At 42.3% G+C, this 20,183-nt stretch overlaps 1 protein-coding gene across 5 annotated transcripts in view; it reads right to left on the bottom strand.

Moving 5' to 3' along the window:
- The window catches only part of LOC126251331 (ubiquitin-conjugating enzyme E2-24 kDa), a 48,678-nt gene extending 30,369 nt beyond the window's left edge, over positions 1 to 18,309 (bottom strand). The window contains exons 1-4 of one of the 5 annotated variants that reach the window (XM_049951689.1): positions 18,255 to 18,309; positions 17,444 to 17,578; positions 15,835 to 15,885; positions 15,630 to 15,762 (exon numbers count right to left, since the gene is read on the bottom strand). In XM_049951689.1, coding sequence (XP_049807646.1) covers positions 15,630 to 15,762; positions 15,835 to 15,885; positions 17,444 to 17,574 — 315 coding nt within the window. In that variant the 5' untranslated portion in view covers positions 17,575 to 17,578; positions 18,255 to 18,309. Of the gene's footprint in view, positions 1 to 15,629; positions 15,763 to 15,834; positions 15,886 to 17,443; positions 17,579 to 17,797; positions 17,917 to 17,977; positions 18,160 to 18,218 lie in introns of those variants that run through there. The other 4 variants (XM_049951699.1, XM_049951716.1, XM_049951679.1 and 1 more) reach the window with 4 other exon arrangements.
- Positions 18,310 to 20,183: the final 1,874 nt, after the last annotated feature.

Below are 20,183 nucleotides of genomic sequence, written 5' to 3' on the forward strand. Positions count from 1 at the left end.
ATGTTGTCTACTCCCGGGGCCTTGTTTCGACTCAGGTCTTTCAGTGCTCTGTCAAACGCTTCACGCAGTATCTTATCTCCCATTTCATCTTCATCTACATCCTCTTCCATTTCCATAATATTGTCCTCAAGTACATCGCCCTTGTATAAACCCTCTATATACTCCTTCCACCTTTCTGCCTTCCCATCTTTGCTTAGAACTGGGTTGCCATCTGAGCTCTTGATATTCATGCAAGTGGTTCTCTTCTCTCCAAAGGTCTCTTTAATTTTCCTGTAGGCAGTATCTATCTTACCCCTAGTGAGACAAGCCTCTACATCCTTACATTTTTCCTCTAGCCATCCCTGCTTAGCCATTTTGCACTTCCTGTCGATCTCATTTTTGAGACATTTGTATTCCTTTTGCCTGCTTCATTTACTGCATTTTTATATTTTCTCCTTTCAGCAATTAAATTCAATATTTATTCTGTTACCCAAGGATTTCTATTAGCCCTCGTCTTTTTACCTACTTGATCCTCTGCTGCCTTCACTACTTCATCCCTCAGAGCTACCCATTCTTCTTCTACTGTATTTCTTTCCCCCATTCCTGTCAATTGTTCCCTTATGCTCTCCCTGAAACTCTCTACAAACTCTGGTTCTTTCAGTTTATCCAGGTCCCATATCCTTAAATTCCCACCTTTTTGCAGTTTCTTCAGTTTCAATCTGCAGTTCATAACCAATAGATTGTGGACAGAATCCACATCTGCTCCTGGAAATGTCTTACAATTTAAAACCTGGTTCCTAAATCTCTGTCTTACCATTATATAATCTATCTGATACCTTTTAGTATCTCCAGGATTCTTCCAGGTATACAACCTTCTTTTATGATTCTTGAACATTTAAAATACAAAGATGAATTGGTCACACGTGGAATAGGCGGGTTCAGTTACAAGCTGACTAAGACGGGGAACCCGTGTCAATCAGGCATCAAAGACCAGTCCCAAAAAAATTATGAGAGTCCACCACATTGGAGGCCTGGTCGTCAAGGTACAGATCCCAATGGGGAAGCACTGTACGGCAATGACAGAAATGCCTACCACAGAGTTTGGCAGCTGGAAATTGGAAGCTTTGAGTAACAGCCCAAGACTGCACGCTGTGCATTACTTCCTACAGTCTGCTTTCAGCAACGCTCATCGTGGATGACCAACAATAAATGAAAAAATCGTCAGCATACAAAGAGAGGGACACCATACGTCCCACAACCGCCACCAGACCACTGACAGCAACTAAAAAGAGAGGGGACACTCAAAACAGAACCCTGCAGAACCCTATTCTCCTGCAGATGGGAAGTGCTATGGGAAGTGCCAACCTGTGTCTGAAAAATGCGAGATGAAAAAAAGTCCTGGATAAAAATTGGAAGCAGGCCATCGTGGCCCCATAACCTTTATGCAGATCGAAGAAGACAGCAACAAGGTGGTGACAACACCACGCAAAAGTCATTCCGATAGCAAACTCCACGTGGACTAAATTACCTGCAGTAGAACAGGCTCAGCATAAATCACACTGGGTCAAAACCAAAAGTTCCTGGGATTCAAGGATCCAATACAGCCTTCGACTAACCATATATTCAAGTGACAGAGGTGGCATTGGTTAAACTGATCAGATGATAGCTGTCCATCTGAAGCTGGCGTTTACCCGATTTCCAAACTGGCATAATGACACCTTCTTGCCACTGAGAAAGAAATTCCCCCTCACTCCAGAAACGGTTGAAAAGACAAGTGTATGATGTTGCGTAGCCACCAGTAATTGTTTAAGCATTTGGTTGTGCACCCAGTCTGGTCCAGGAGCTGTATTGGGGCAGTTATCAAGAGCACTGGCAAACTCTACTTCATAAATGGGGCGTTTTAAGACCTCAGGCGACAGGAAACAGTAGATAAAGGACTTAGTCCAGATGGTGTTTCAGAAGATGGAATGCAGGTGGACAGTGGACTGACACTGAGATCTGGGCAAAATGCTCAGTGATAAAGAGTCCAGGCTGGCAGCAATGACACCATTCAAGGAAATTGTCGGGACACCTGCATGAGAACGGCACCCAAAATGTGCCCCATCTTTGTCCACACCTATATAGCAGTGTATCGTCCAACAAATCCACTTCTGGCATTTAATTAGATAATGAGCTTGGGCACGAAAGCAATGCCCACCTGGAAGGGCATACAGGCAAGTGACGCTCAAGAAAAGACAACTGGAAAATGATCGCGTAATACTAATTGTCATGAACTCCCCACTAACAGAGAGGAGGAATCCAGGGCTATAGATGGAAACATCAATGGCCAAGGCAGTGCCATGTGGCACAATAAAGTATGTGGGAGCTCCACAGTTGAAGAAGTAGAGATCAAGCTTTAATAACAAGTCTTCAACAATCCTGCCCTTATCAGTTGTTGCAGGGCTATGCCACTGAGGGTTGTGTGTGTGTTAAATCCCCTTGGAGCAGGAAGGGAGGTGGGAACTGTCAAAGGAGGGTAAAAGAGCACAAAGTGTAGGAGGTCGGTCTGGGGAGGAGATGAAGTTGCGTATTGTCACACCAGAGTGTAAATGGTTCCTAACAGCCACCACTTCCAGTGTGGTTTGAAGAAGAAGCCAGGAACTAATAATGTCCACGTGGTTCAACGTACAGGCACTACCAGACACTCGCAATGGGCCAACATGACTCCTACAGGAGGCTCGGAAACCACAATGGATTAGTAGCCACAAAATGAGATTCCTGCAATACAACACAAGCTGCAGAGTACAAAAAGAGAAGAGACTCCACTTCTGGAAGGTGATGACGGTAACTATTACAGTTCCATTGAAGGAGAGTAGTACAGGAGCCCGGATAGATCATGTATGGGCCAGAACTGACTGTTGTTCTGAGCAGTGTGCATCACCAGTAACGACGAAGTGAAATCCATGAATGTAAGATCAGACCCTGATTGTAACGGAGGGGTTGACACTCCCTGGGATGTCAGGGGGGCCTCATTCCGAGACTTATGAATCTTCTTCTTCTCCTTTGGAGGAGGAGAGTAGATGTGGTCACGAAGAGAGAAAGTCACAGTAGTATTAAGATCCAAAATAGAATGAGCAGCCTTGAAGCCCACAGAGCATCGGTTGTACATCTGACTAAATAAAAGGCTTCGTGTTCTGAAGGCACAGGGGATGGGGGCTCCTGGAGGGAGCCCCATCCCCGACGGAATTTAGAGAAGGGGGCCAGCAGAAGGGCAAGTAGCAGCTCCATGAAGGGAGGGAACCAGAACTGCCAGGGAGGAGGAAAAGAGAATGGAGACAGGGTGGAGGTAAGGAGGCATGGGGAGGTGGAGGAGGAAAGGACACAACAAATGCAAAGGTAGGTGTTGAAGATACGGCATGAAGACAGTCACATTTCTGTCAGGCCACAGAGAGTATAGACGGTCGAGAGACTTAAATTCCTTAATCTTCCTTTTAATCTAGTGAGTGAGGAAAATGTGAGCCAGTACATTGCACACACTTGGGCAGTGGGGTGCAATGACTCCCCACATGGGAGAGTTAACAGTCGCCACAAGCAGGAGTCACCTCACAGTGTGAAAACATGACCAAGACAGAAAAGCCAGGAACAGCATATGAGAGATGGGATATAGGGCTTCATGTCACAACAGTAAACTATGACTCCCTCCAACCTTCAAAAACCAGGATGAAAGTGCCAATATCAACACGATTGTCCTTAGGAGCTCTCTGGACTCGCTGGACGAAATGAATGCCGCACCATGCCAGATTAGTCCCGAGTCCCTCATCAGATTTAAGGAGAAAATCACTGTGGAAAATAATGTCCTGGATCATATTTAAGAACTGGTGAGGAGCAATGTTCACTGGCAAGCAAAAAGGGAAGCCGGCTGACTGACAGATGATGTTTTAATCAGTACGGAACCACATCTTGCTACAAGAGTGAACTTCACCAAACTTATCTTCAATGTGTTCTACAAAAAAGAAAAAGAGTGATTTGGTAGCGGCGAAAGTCTGCACAAAGCCAACTGGGTGCTCCATACAAGTGGGACTCAATGTACTTTTGCCAGTATTCACTGGAACACAAGCAGAAGAATCTGTGCCAGAGTATCGTGACACAAAGTTGCAGACATCAAGCACTTCACATGAAATTTCATGGGAACAGATAATAGTCGTCGTCCTTTCGGTATTTACAGCTTGAATGACAGATCTGTTTGACTCCTCCCACACATCAATGTTGGCATTTTGTGTTCCTTGTTCAACATTCTGATGACAGCTACTTCTCCTTTCATGTTAGTAGAAGTTGGAATGAAGCATACGCAGCACACATTCACTGGATTCATTTTCTCCACGACCTTTTGCGCCAGCTTTTTTGATAATTCTTGATTTGGAACTTTTTGTTATTCGTAGTTCACGTAGTGTCTTCGTGGATGATTGCATTCTGCAATCAAGACTGTGTTGTCTTTTCACATGTTTTCCTCTGTTTTTGGAATAGTGTCAATGACCACATTCCTAAGAGAAACTTCTCCCAGTTTATAATGATCAAAAGAAATGCCGCCTACCATAATGTTTACAGTATAACCACTGGAGACTCTTCAAACTCAGATTTGTGTCTGGCATATTAGCGTTTCAGTTTTCAGTTCACTACAGACACAAAAAGAAAAATACTTGTTACAGTTATTGATTTATTATGTTTAGCCAACATTCGGTGCATCTTCGTATCTACACTGTGGTCTCCAAACCCAGTTACAAAAACAGGAATAAAAATAACAAAAACAGGAATAAAAATAACTGACTATTACTTTTGGTATTCAGGCCCTCGATGGCAGTGTATTTCATATTGAAGCTGTAGTGACTTCCATGTCTGCTCAAGGAAAATATCGGCTGGTGAAATTAATTCTTCCTGCTGGTAAAATAACTTTGCTACAACAACAAATATGTTCTTTAACTGCACGACCATAGAGTTACTTCCTTGATGATGCAGAAACATCCTGCTTAACTCACTTGATATTTGCTTGTCATTTCCTTTGAATAATCTGAGCAATTTTCACTAAAGGCATGAGGGCGAGTTATCAATTTATGGTTTTGAGACCAAGGAAACCAACCCATGTAGATATTGCACTTAAATTATTCTTTTGCATTATGATGTTCTAGCCAAAAATTGGGCTAACTCGAGGGTAATGAGGTCACTCTGTGAAGTAAATTCTGTGTTTGCTTTCATTTCCAGCTATTCAGTGGCAGAGCTTCCATCAGATAAGATTGAAAAACAATACCTAAATCTTAAGACCTCTTGCTACTTCCAGTAACCCAGGATGAGAAACTTATGATACTGCAAACTTGATAATAACGTCTTTTTCTACTTTTACTGACATTTTTGGTTTTTGCGAACGTACAATTTTATTTATGAAGCGGTGGTACTGAATCACTTCTTAACTAGGCTTATCTGAGGGTCTACTCCCATTGCTGAATCTCCACACTACTTGAGTATGGCACAGAACACAAAAACAGACCGTTTCGTAGTGCAAAACGAGTAATAACTTACTAATCCATGCCAATTTTGGGGCACACTTGTGTTAGTATATAATTAACATTTTGTTTAATTACACTTTCATCTCAAGGTTATCACAGTGACTTGGCATTCACTTGTATTAGTACAGTGTGTATTTTATTGGTGAAATAAGTGTATTGAAAATAACAGTAAACATAAGAGATAAATTAATCATGAACAGTATGTTCTTTAACTTCATCTAAGAGTGACAACATCCCAGGTAGTCTACTGATTCCATTCCTGTAGAAACATATGCATTCGAAGTTAAGACGTCAAGCCAGGTTTGAAGTGCACTTTCGTCTGCAAATGTATTTTCTTGATGGATGTTCGATGGGAGAGAGAAAGATAAACATTTGAGGATGCAAGATCAAATGTATAAGCAAATGAGGGATCTTTCCTTGATAGTTTTCCTTGTGAAATCAGCAAAGTTATGGTGTAATGGCGGTGTAATGGCAACGCCTGATGCAGTTTTGTTGGTCGATTTCTTATTCTACAACCAAAAGGTGTCCCAGTTGTTGGCAAAAGGCCAGTTGCAATGGAAAAAGACACCAAAGAGGGCTTTGTAGCACACAACGTTTTTGTGCCACAAGATACAGAATATTGTATATTCACACTACCCTTTTCTTGAGGACATCTCTTCTTGGAACTCAGCTGTCATTTTCTTTTTAAGAAGTTTAACATGTGGGCACTATAACTTGCCACCAGTAACAATACTGCAGAGGAATGCTCAATGACCAAACTGCTGACGTTTAGGCAAAAAGTCAGTAATAGTTACCCCCTTTTATTTTTGTTGCTCTGAATTAGAGCATGGCTGTACTACTACACCTAACTTCTGAACGTTGCAGTTCGTCCCATCAATTTGAGACATCCACATTGTAGAAGATCACATACCAGGAGGATCTTCATTGAAACAAGAAAATCTTTTTCTGACTTTATTTGTACGATAGCACTTCCATCACAAATGACACAAATGTTTTAAGCTGCTTCAGATGTCTGGCTCATTAAATTCAGTGAACAATATGTCACATACAACTTTTGGAAGACTGAAAGATGAGAATTCAATATGTAACTGCATATCTGAAACTAAATCTTTACATGAAAAAATGACACTTCATAAACTAGTGTGTGTTCACACTGTTTATTGATGTTATTTCAAATTGAAAATCAAAATGCAGTAAGAAGCAATTTCATGCTAACAATACAACAGCAGAAACATGCTGAACTGCATTGCATTCACTTGGTTGGATGGCATCAAAGTGCCCTGAGGTGAATGACTGCCATAGGGTTAAGAAAATCTCAAGCATAAACTGTTCCAATATTGAAGCAGCTGTGAGCTCTTTCATGGAAGGTTTTGCTATTACTAGTCTGTTAGAAAGTGAAGCAAATTAACTTTGAGTGTTAGATATTCACTTTCTAACAGACTAGTAATAGCAAAACCTTCCATGAAAGAGCTCACAGTTGCTTCACATATATTAGAGGGAAACATTCCACATGGAAAAAATATATCTAAAAACAAAGATTCTGTAACTTACCAAACGAAAGCGTTGGTACGTTGATAGAAACAAACACAAACAGAAATTTCAAGCTTTTGCAACCCACGGTTGCTTCATCAGGAGAGAGGGAAGGAGAGGGAAAGACAAAAGGATGTGGGTTTTAATGGAGAGGATAAGGAGTCATTCCAATACCGGGAGCAGAAAGACTTACCTTGGGGGTAAAAAGGGACAGGTATACACTCGCGCACACACACATATCCATCCGCACATAACAGACACAAGCAGACATATGTAAAGGCAAAGAGTTTGGGTAGAGATGTCAGTCGAGGCGGAAGTACAGAGGCAAAGATGTTATTGAATGACAGGTGAGGTCCTACTCCAAATCCCATGCCACTTTCCTCGACGTTGACCTCCATCTGTCCAATAGCCAGCTTCACACATCCGTCCACATCAAACCCACCAACAAGCAACAATACCTCCATTATGACAGCTGCCACCCATTCCATATCAAACGGTCCCTTCCCTACAGCCTAAGTCTTCGTGGCAAACGAATCTGCTCCAGTCCTGAATCCCTGAACCATTACACCAACAACCTGACAACAGCTTTCGCATCCCGCAACTACCCTCCCGACCTGGTACAGAAGCAAATAACCAGAGCCACTTCCTCATCCCCCCAAACCCAGAACCTCCCACAGAAGAATCCCAAAAGTGCCCCACTTGTGACAGGATACTTTCCGGGACTGGATCAGACTCTAAATGTGGCTCTCCAGCAGGGATACGACTTGCTCAAATCCTGCCCCGAAATGAGATCCATCCTTCACGAAATCCTCCCCACTCCACCAAGAGTGTCTTTCCGCCGTCAACCTGTTATTCCTAACCTCTTGGTTCATCCCTATGAAATCCCCAAACCACCTTCCCTACCCTCTGGCTCCTACCCTTGTGTATATATATATATATATCACATCATCTATAAAAAAAAAACACAGATGATGTGACTTACCGAACGAAAGTGCTGGCAGGTCAACAGACACACAAACAAACACACGAAATTCAAGCTTTCGCAACAAACTGTTGCCTCATCAGGAAAGAGGGAAGGAGAGGGAATGACAAAAGGATGTGGGTTTTAAGGGAGAGGGTAAGGAGTCATTCCAATCCCGGGAGCGGAAAGACTTACCTTAGGGGGGAAAAAAGGAGCGCGCGCACACACACACACACACACACACACACACACACACACACACACACACACACACACACAAGACTTACCTTAGGGGGGAAAAAAGGACAGGTACACACACACACACACACACACACACACACACACACACACACACACACACACCCATCCGCACATACACAGACACAAGCAGACATTTGTAAAGGCAAAGAGTTTGGGCAGAGATGTCAGTCGAGGCGGAAGTACAGAGGCAAATATGTTGTTGAAAGACACGTGAGGTATGAGCGGCGGCAAATTGAAATTAAAATTAGCGGAGATTGAGGCCTGGTGGATAATGAGAAGAGAGGATATGCTGAAGGGCAAGTTCCCATCTCCGGAGTTCTGACAGGTTGGTGTTAGTGGAAAGTATCCAGATAACCCGGACGGTGTAACACTGTGCCAAGATGTGCTGGCCGTGCACCAAGGCATGTTTAGCCACAGGGTGATCCTCATTACCAACAAACACTGTCTGCCTGTGTCCATTCATGCGAATGGACAGTTTGTTGCTGGTCATTCCCACATAGAAAGCTTCACAGTATAGGCAGGTCAGTTGGTAAATCACGTGGGTGCTTTCACACGTGGCTCTGCCTTTGATCGTGTACACCTTCCGGGTTACAGGACTGGAGTACGTGGTGGTGGGAGGGTGCATGGGACAGGTTTTACACCGGGGGCGGTTACAAGGGTAGGAGCCAGAGGGTAGGGAATGTGGTTTGGGGATTTCATAGGGATGAACTAACAGGTTATGAAGGTTAGGTGGACGGCGGAAAGACACTCCTGGTGGAATGGGGAGGATTTCATGAAGGATGGATCTCATTTCAGGGCAGGATTTGAGGAAGTCGTATCCCTGCTGGAGAGCCACATTCAGAGTCTGATCCAGTCCCGGAAAGTATCCTGTCACAAGTGGGGCACTTTTGTGGTTCTTCTGTGGGAGGTTCTGGGTTTGAGGAGATAAGGAAGTGGCTCTGGTTATTTGCTTCTGTACCAGGTCGGGAGGGTAGTTGCGGGATGCAAAAGCTGTTTTCAGGTTGTTGGTGTAATGGTTCAGGGATTCAGGACTGGAGCAGATTCGTTTGCCACTAAGACCTAGGCTGTAGGGAAGGGACCGTTTGATGTGGAATGGGTGGCAGCTGTCATAATGGAGGTACTGTTGCTTGTTGGTGGGTTTGATGTGGACGGACGTGTGAAGCTGGCTACTGGACAGGTGGAGGTCAACGTCAAGGAAAGTGGCATGGGACTTGGAATAGGACCAGGTGAATCTGATGGAACCAAAGGAGTTGAGGTTGGAGAGGAAATTCTGGAGTTCTTCTTCACTGAGTCCAGATCATGAAGATGTCATCAATAAATCTGTACCAAACTTTGGGTTGGCAGGCCTGGGTAACCAAGAAGGCTTCCTCTAAGCGACCCATGAATAGGTTGGCGTACGAGGGGGCCATCCTGGTGCCCATGGCTGTTCCCTTTAATTGTTGGTATGTCTGGCCTTCGAAAGTGAAGAAGTTGTGGATCAGGATGAAGCTGGCTAAGGTAATGAGGAAAGAGGTTTTTGGTAGGGTGGCAGGTGATCGGCGTGAAAGGAAGTGCTCCATCGCAGCGAGGCCCTGGACGTGCGGAATATTTGTGTATAAGGAAGTGGCATCAATGGTTACAAGGATGGTTTCCGGGGGTAAAAGACTAGGTAGGGATTCCAGGCATTTGAGAAAGTGGTTGGTGTCTTTGATGAAGGATGGGAGACTGCATGTAATGGGTTGAAGGTGTTGATCTACGTAGGCAGAGATACGTTCTGTGGGGGCTTGGTAGCCAGCTACAATGGGACGGCCGGGATGATTGGGTTTGTGAATTTTAGGAAGAAGGTAGAAGGTAGAAGGTAGGGGTGCGGGGTGTTGGTGGGGTCAGGAGGTTGATGGAGTCAGGTGAAAGGTTTTGTAGGGGGCCTAAGGTTCTGAGGATTCCTTGAAGCTCCGCCTGGACATCAGGAATGGGATTACCTTGGCAAACTTTGTATGTAGTGTTGTCTGAAAGCTGACACAGTCCCTCAGCCACATACTCCCGACGATCAAGTACCACGGTTGTGGAACCCTTGTCCGCCGGAAGAATGACGATGGATCGGTCAGCCTTCAGATCACGGATAGCCTGGGCTTCAGCAGTGGTGATGTTGGGAGTAGGATTAAGGTTTTTTAAGAAGGATTGAGAGGCAAGGCTGGAAGTCAGAAATTCCTGGAAGGTTTGGAGAGGGTGATTTTGAGGAAGAGGAGGTGGGTCCCGCTGTGACGGAGGACGGAACTGTTCCAGGCAGGGTTCAATTTGGATAGTGTCTTGGGGAGTTGGACCATTAGGAGTAGGATTAGGATCATTTTTCTTCGTGGCAAAGTGATATTTCCAGCAGAGAGTACGGGTGTAGGACAGTAAGTCTTTGACAAGGGCTGTTTTGTTGAATCTGGGAGTGGGGCTGAAGGTGAGGCCTTAGGATAGGACAGAGGTTTTGGATTGGGAGACAGGTTTGGAGGAAAGGTTAACTACTGAATTAGGGTGTTGTGGTTCCAGATTGTGTCGATTGGAATTTTGAGGTTTTGGGGGGAGTGGAGCTGGAAGTGGGAGATTGAGTAGATGGGAGAGACTGGGTCTGTGTGCAATGAGAGGAGGTTGAGGTTTGCTGGAAAGGTTGTGAAGGGTGAGTGAGTTGCCTTTCTGGAGGTGGGAAACCAGGAGATTGGATAGTTTTTTGAGGTGGAGGGTGGCATGCTGTTCTAATTTGCGACTGGCCTGTAGGAGGATGCTCTGGACAGCCGGTGTGGATGTGGGAGAGGAAAGATTGAGGACTTTTATTAAAGATAGGAGTTGACGGGTGTCTGCTTGTATCTGTGTATGTGCAGATGGATATTGTGTGTGTGTGCCCGAGTGTATACCTGTCCTTTTCCCCCTTAAGGTAAGTCTTTCCGCTCCCGGGATTGGAATGACTCCTTGCCCTCTCCCTTAAAACCCACATCCTTTCGCCTTTCCCTCTCCTTCCCTCTTTCCTGATGAGGCAACAGTTTGTTGCGAAAGCTTGAATTTCGTGTGTATGTTTGTGTGTCTATCGACCTGCCAGCACTTTCGTTCGGTAAGTCACATCATCTGTTTTTGTAGATATATTTTTCCCACGTGGAATGTTTCCCTCTATTATATTCATATATATAAAGATAAATTTTCACAGATTGGTTATATAAAACTGAATGGCTGAAGTCTAGATCAGTGTCAGCAGCATGCTCAAGGATTGACAACACATCAGTTTTCCCATAACCAACAGGATTATGCTTTCACATAACCAATGAGTGAGAAAAGAGGCAATGTACTTCTAGTGGTGAAATTGAAGTCACTGTCCTGTTCGTTGGTTTTCGGTGCACATTCGTGAGAAATTTTTTATGATTACTGCAATGAATTCTATAGAGTGGAATGATTTAACCGACTTGGATCTGCAATGTGATGTCATCTGTTGGTGCATGTCTTGTGGATTAATTGTCAAGACACGAAAATGTATCAAATGTGGGAGTGAAGTGACTATTTAAGAGTTGAAAGTTTGTGTGAAATAAAATAATTTGAAAGCACAGAAAAAGCCTCCAATTTTTTAAGTGTTTTATCTGAATTAATTTCTGGTTTTATGAAAGATATGAAAATTAGTATCTTTCTGCAGAACACATATTTATGGGTTTACGAGTGTACACAAAAGTTTATATACCAAGAACTTGATTCAGCCAAGCAAACTATTGTCGATTGGGGATAATTTTGCACAGAAGTTCTAGTGGAAGTTCACATAAGACAGAACAAGAAACTTGGTGGCGAAGGGCAGACTGTTGAGATGAATGGATCTCAGTTTGGCAAGTTGTAGTCAGGGAGGGAGAACAAACATGAAGAGAATTTTTTAGGTGGTACCCAAAGAGGCAAATAAAATTTATTTACATATTTTTTTTGCATTGTGTCTAGGTTTCCAAAAGCTGTTACACTGAAAATTCTTAAAGGGAATATTTTGCCCAGGATAATAGTATCATCAGACCGTTTCTCCAATACAAATGTCTAAAAACCAAAGGTTTCCAGCACCTTACTGTAAATCACAAATTGAATTTCAAGGGTACAGAGACAGGTCCCATACAAATATCACATAGGGCACACGGAGTGCCATTAAATGGTCTCTACATGGCACAAAGCAGTGGAAGACATTTTTCAGTAGTGACCTCTGCGAATATGAGGAGGAAAGAAATGAGTCAGACCTGTTTTTATATTTTTGTGGGCTGTTGGATTGGTGTATACTTAAGAGAATAAAATCTGTTGTAGTTTCATCTTTCCTTTCTTTTCAGTGGTAACTTATTTCTAACTATACAAACAGCAGTTCTATTAATAATATTGGTTGCAACAAATAACTGACTATTTTTCATGATTATGTCAGTTACTACAAAATGTTTGTTCATTCCAGTGGGAAAGATTGCTTTCCAGTTGGCAAAGACAATGCATCTATAAACAAACCAGTTTTCGTAACAGACTGATCTGTAGCTTACCCTGAGGCCTAGGTTAGGCTGGGATGTGACAGTATGGATGTGACTTGGCAAAGCCAACAAATGTGAAAACTAGAAGACCTGGTTGCCGTGACACAACAATTACATTTACAATATTACTATTTATGAGTATTTCACTGCGCCCCCCCCCCCCCCCAATGTTGTGAATTATGACACTGTTGACAATAATAGAACTTACAGTGCTTACTGCATGAAGAGAATTACATTAATGAAACTCACTGTAACAAATATTCCAAACATATTAAAAACTAGTAGGCTGTGCTTACATAAGCATCTCTTTAAACATTTTCATTTTCTGCCAGTGAGCTGTTCACTTATTATTTAATAACCTTTGTCGTGACAAATATTTCCTACTTTTCTTAATGTGTCAAGAATTACAAGATTGTGGTTAGGCTGTGTTCTAATAGCACGGCATAAATTATTATGTGTGAAATTAGTAAGAATTACCTTAATAAACTACACTGTCACAAGTATTTCATTGGTCCTTCTCAAATATATAAGTAATTAGGAGGTTGCCGTTAGTTATGGAGATAAATGCACAGTTCTGAAACTAGCAATTGAACTTATAATCTTGTGTTTTAAAAACATTTTACTTTTTTCCCTTTGAGTGACTCAAGCATTATAATAGTGTCTATATGGTAGCAGATACTACCACACTTTACATAGCCACAAGTCACACAACAAGGAATTAAAATTTAAATCCTCATTTACAGCAATATTTGACTCTTTTTAGGAACGTGTTACCACTTCCGATATTGTGGTAAATTCACGCAAGAATTTGAGTTTTCTTAGTGCCTTACATCCATGCACGTTCCTGCACACACTGCTCTTGCATCTGCAGTTAAGGAGCAACAGATGACACACTCCACTTTATTCCTATCATACCTAATGGCAAGAGCTGACTACATTGTCGCACAAGACACAGAAATATGCCACTGGTCCCATTTACAGCAATATTTCACTCTTTTTACAAATGTTTTATCACTTCTGATGTGGTAAATTCAAATGAGAAATTTTTACCAAGTTACATACAGCATTTACCTTCTAATGGATGTATATTACTACTAAGACAGCTTCACTGATTTTAGTGAGATCTCCATTAGATACTATTTATGTTATGTAGTATGTTACACGAGAATAGCTTCTTCCACAATTGGTGAATAATGCACAAGTCTAGGTTGTGGTCAGGATGAAGCACAGCAAGCCAGCATTTTCGGGAGGGTTGATGGTGGAGGCTGGGGTGGGGACATCCACGAAGAGAAAAAGACTCACCACAGCCACATGTGGGGCAGTGGAGGGTGAGCACACTTTCTCAACTTTTGGAATCTGATCAGTGATTATCAATTCATATGATTACTAAGCATTAAGACTTTCTTACAGAAATATTTAAACTATCGTTACACGATATGGAGATGACGAAAATTTGTGTCAAGGTACTTGACTGGTGAACAAAAAGTGAATTGTGTGCAAACTTCAATGAAAATTCTGAAGTGTGTTCAAGAAAACCCACATATTCTCAACAATGTGGTTACCAGTGACAAAACCAGGTATTTCCAGTATTACCTGGAGACGAAAAAAGTTCGGAACACCAAACGAACATGTCTCCTTGTATTGAGGCATCTTCTAAAAGGGGTTTTTACCCACTGCACAATTGGTGAATGCCCAGTTTTACATGGAAGTGCTCAAGAGGCTGTGAAAATGAGTCAGCTGCATGTGAACAGGCATCACCTATTCCTGGAAGCTCCACCACAACAATGCCATGCCACATTGCACAGTCGATGCAGTAGCGGCTGGCTCAGTACAGTGTTGCCATATTGCCTCACCCTGCCGATAGATGAAATATGACTGCTAACTTCTTACTCTTCCGTCACCTGAAACGGGACAACATTTAGACTTCATCGACAATGTCAAGGTGGCTGTAACGAAGACTCTCAACAGCGTTCTGGCCAGTGGCCTCCAGAAGGTGTTTGCAGATTGGCACACACATTACACTCAAGAGTGCTGAAGCCCAAGGGTCCTACTTCGAACACTTTTACAGGAGGTGCGCCAATATGTGTAATAAAATCAGCTCTACTACTTTCTGATTGCACCCTGTACATTATGTTATTCAAAGAGTATCAGCACCCTCCAAAACACTATCCTCTGTTGCTTACTAATAACCAGTATGTATCTAATATCCAACATTCCAAATCCCTGCAACCTATATGCAATTTTATGTTGTGTGCCTTCCACTTAAGCTTATTTATATCTGACGGAAATCAAACCATGATTAATCTTTATTTTAAAAGGAGACAAACACTTCATTGTTTCTAGTTACTCATCTATCTTCTCAAAACCCCATGAACACCTGAGGCTACAGTCATGTGTGGAAAAGTATTCCACTAAACACAATCCATGGAGAACACTCCGCCCCAAATATCTATCTCAACTGCACTACAGCTCCATTTTCCTGTAGGGATTGTTAATATACCTAACTGCTAAGTAACAAATCCATTATCATCAACTTTTATCAATGCTGCAGATTAACCTATTAGCATGACCTTTATTCTGCAATCACATTGACTGCCAACTAACAACTAAACTGTCACTTTTCAGCCTAATCTACATCAAAGTCTCACCACAAGCAACATTTCGTTGTACTATCCCATTAATGACTTTTGCTCTGGCACAAAGCACAATAATTCCAAATAGACTTCAAACTTTAGAATTTCTGTATGCTTTATGGCAGTTGAACCTTGCCACACTGATGACTTTTTAACTTCAACAATCTAAACATAAGATCAACTATGTACCAATTCATTTGAGTTTTGATAGGCATAGGATTATTAAACATGTTCTACAAACCTTTGGAGGTTTGAATGGGTATTCTGGAGAAAAATGAATATCCAGAAAAAATACGCCCCCTTCGTAGACTGATCCTGGTGGCCCCAATATGGTTGACACCCATTCATACAAATTATCACCTTTTGGACCAGCACTGGAAAAATAAAGTTTTGTAAAGCAAGTAAAACAACACGGAACTTGGCTTCTTAGGTGCACATGTTAATACCTGCAGTTCGGTGGTGGATCCAGTGTGATTTCCGCTAATTCTTTCTGAATCCTGAAACAGTGAACAAGAATTAGAAACCACTTAAAACACACTATTGTTGGGGCTTAGCACCTAGAGACAACAGTGGGCATGTGCACATGTGTCTTTTTTCCCCTAGTCTCATGACGGACTCCATCCAATAGCCTGTCTGCCACTGATTGTGTCCTCTATTCACCGAGTAGCCATCTATCCTCATCATATTATCATCATCACTGAATCTATTCTGACAAACTATTCAGTAAGGCTCTTGTCAAATATTAAACTATGCTGCAATACCTGATTGGGAAGGTCCAGAATATGAACAGCAATAGAATTAGATTATGCATATTCTCTTAAATGATTGGCTGCAACACTGCTCAATATGAAAAACAGAAATATCTGTGGGATTAGTAATACTGATTACTTGGTAAATGATACTTAGCCTACTTTTAAATAATCTCAAATATCAACAATACTTAGTTCTCTTTTGTCTCTTGGCCACCAGTAAAATCTTTAGGGCCTAATCATACGAGATCTGTAATTACTTCCCAAATATCTTGCCACTGTAACTCTCATTCTAAACAACTTACTGGTTTTGAAGAAAATAAATTTTTAAATGTTGTCACCAAAGTTGCAAATTATTTATTGGCTGCAAGTAGTTTTGGGCTTGGCCCATTTTCTCAAGCCACATATGTTTTATTTACGATATGTTTGTTGCAAACAGTTCTGTTTATATCATCACACTTAAATGTGTTTCAGATCTTTATTATTCAGCATGATACAATCCACCTGATGATATTTCATGTACAATGGAGAATTTTTTTCTTACTGCATTACACAGAGTACCGTGCTCGCTTATTTTTTTACATTTTATGACGTTGACACTTGTTGATACAAAGAATGTTATAGGCCTAACACTCTTTGCATCAACATCTGTAAAAAGTTACAGTAACACCTGGAAAAAAAAGAAGCCAGACACATTGTAATCCAACTAGGACAAATTCTCCAATGTATATAACATATTGCTGTCACACAGACCACATCATTCTGGTAATGAGGCTCTGAGATTCTTGTAAATGTGATGACATAAATAGAACTGTTAACAACAAACATATCCTAAATATAAAATACATGGCTTGTGAAAATTGGCAAAGTTCAAAACAAATCGGCCAATATATAATTAGCAGCTTCAGCAAAAATTACGATGACTTTTCTCCATTGTTTCAGAATGCCAAGCTAACATACTTAAAACCTTTATACTTAACGTTTGGTTTTAATCATTCCTTGCTTTGCCCATAGAACGAGACTGCACATGAAATACATAGTACTATTCTGCAAAACATTGGGGAAGACTTAGGCTTCGAAACTATGTATAGAGAACTTGGCATATAATAACAATGGCTCAGCAATATAAATCTGTGGTTTAAGTTACACTTCATATTAACGAGTTTCCTTAAGCTAGAACACACATGCCACAGCCTAGCAAGAGAACCTAAACGAAACAAAAGTTCTTGGCGTCACATAAATTACAGGCACTCTTGCTACTACCTCCAGTCCCTCTATCCCACACAAGCATCCTTACATCACTTACCTTTTTGCAGAAGTACTAAGCGCTTTCGACATCTTTGGATTTGGCTTAGTATCTTTATTATCAGTCTTATTGTCAGTCAATGAGGCTGTGCCACGGCCCCGCCCTGTTCCACTAGATCCTGCCCCTGACATCAGTCTGAAAGGAAATGTATGATTTTAAAGAATGAGACTTTGTATAAATATTACCAATCTTTACTGCAATACAAGTTATAAAGATGCTAAAAAGAAACAAAATCCCGAAAAATAAATAAAACAAAGCAGAATCCAGGGGTGCAAACATCTATCAGCAACAGTTCAATACCACAAGGATTATACATTATCCGCCATTTTGGAGAAATTTTATTAATACACCTACTCCTTCGATTTTCTCACGGGCTTACTCTGATAACGAAGAACTGATGCCTCAAAATCAGAGCACGCAACTTAGTTACCAGGTGAATTGAAGCAAAACGAACAAAGATACGAGGCAAATGACAAGAGGGCTACCGAACCTAGAGGGAATTAAAAAAAAAAAATCATTACAAAGTCACTCAACTCTTTAGCACTTACGACGATTTTCTTTTTGCTTTGAATACATAAACTGTTACTGTTTTAATAACCCCAACAAACACACAATTTACACAAAATAACCGAAACGTGAGGTACAGTGCGCTATTTCATTACACTAAATTTATCTACAAAAAAATATTCTTCCCCAAAAAGAAAGTATCTCCTATACAACACTTTAGTATACTAATAGCGTGAAAGAAGAGGCGGAGGCTATAAAGATCATGTACTTTTGTTGCAAAACACAAATTACAAAGTATATCTACCAACAGGATCGGCTTGCCGATCACAAAGCTTTCGGCCCAATCGCTGTTCAAAGATATCTTTGACTAGTTTGAAGGCAAAGTTCTTCCGTCAAAGATGCCAAAACATAGGGGGCACACAATTTTTATAAAGTTGACGTGTGAAACTAATTAAGATACAATAGTATTTTATAAGGAGCACATTAATATACTCTAAAATGAAACTTTTTTCCAAGTTATTCAGCACTTGTTTGATATCTTTTGCAGCCACTTTGTGCATAAATAAATGGTTAAATTAAGTTAATAACTCATTCGCACAGCTTTCTAAAGTAAAGATTAACACAACACTCATGTCTGGAACTTTCAGTCATCTACTATGAGTAAGAGCAGCATAAAGCCGCCCTTCCATAGGCAACCACAAGTCGTACATGAATCCTTTCACTATTTCCCTCGGTGGCCAGTATAAACGTATTTTCTACTGGCAGCGTATTCAGTAGAGAGTCAATTGAAATAAGACGTGTATGTGTAAATACGTAAAAACGTTAACAGAAAAAAACACACCCTTAAATACTGTTTATGCAAATAGACTTCCCATAGAAATAATTTGAGAATATCAAACACGTTAATAAAAGCATTGTTGAAAAAGGACGAAGTGTTCTTCAATACGTATTCGAATGAGCAAAATAACTTAATGAATTTCTTCTGAGCTAGTCAGGTGCATATACAGTGTGGGGCACGATAAGTCACCCGATTGAATTTTGATCCTACATGTACACTCCTGGAAATTGAAATAAGAACACCGTGAATTCATTGTCCCAGGAAGGGGAAACTTTATTGACACATTCCTGGGGTCAGATACATCACATGATCACACTGACAGAACCACAGGCACATAGACACAGGCAACAGAGCATGCACAATGTCGGCACTAGTACAGTGTATATCCACCTTTCGCAGCAATGCAGGCTGCTATTCTCCCATGGAGACGATCGTAGAGATGCTGGATGTAGTCCTGTGGAACGGCTTGCCATGCCATTTCCACCTGGCGCCTCAGTTGGACTAGCGTTCGTGCTGGACGCGCAGACCGCGTGAGACGACGCTTCATCCAGTCCCAAACATGCTCAATGGGGGACAGATCCGGAGATCTTGCTGGCCAGGGTAGTTGACTTACACCTTCTAGAGCACGTTGGGTGGCACGGGATACATGCGGACGTGCATTGTCCTGTTGGAACAGCAAGTTCCCTTGCCGGTCTAGGAATGGTAGAACGATGGGTTCGATGACGGTTTGGATGTACCGTGCACTATTCAGTGTCCCCTCGACGATCACCAGTGGTGTACGGCCAGTGTAGGAGATCGCTCCCCACACCATGATGCCGGGTGTTGGCCCTGTGTGCCTCGGTCGTATGCAGTCCTGATTGTGGCGCTCACCTGCACGGTGCCAAACACGCATACGATCATCATTGGCACCAAGGCAGAAGCGACTCTCATCGCTGAAGACGACACGTCTCCATTCGTCCCTCCATTCACGCCTGTCGCGACACCACTGGAGGCGGGCTGCACGATGTTGGGGCGTGAGCGGAAGACGGCCTAACGGTGTGCGGGACCGTAGCCCAGCTTCATGGAGACGGTTGCGAATGGTCCTCGCCGATACCCCAGGAGCAACAGTGTCCCTAATTTGCTGGGAAGTGGCGGTGCGGTCCCCTACGGCACTGCGTAGGATCCTACGGTCTTGGCGTGCATCCGTGCGTCGCTGCGGTCCGGTCCCAGGTCGACGGGCACGTGCACCTTCCGCCGACCACTGGCGACAACATCGATGTACTGTGGAGACCTCACGCCCCACGTGTTGAGCAATTCGGCGGTACGTCCACCCGGCCTCCCGCATGCCCACTATACGCCCTCGCTCAGAGTCCGTCAACTGCACATACGGTTCACGTCCACGCTGTCGCGGCATGC

This window comes from Schistocerca nitens, chromosome 1, assembly GCF_023898315.1.
Source record: "Schistocerca nitens isolate TAMUIC-IGC-003100 chromosome 1, iqSchNite1.1, whole genome shotgun sequence".
NCBI classification, from domain to species: domain Eukaryota; kingdom Metazoa; phylum Arthropoda; class Insecta; order Orthoptera; family Acrididae; genus Schistocerca; species Schistocerca nitens.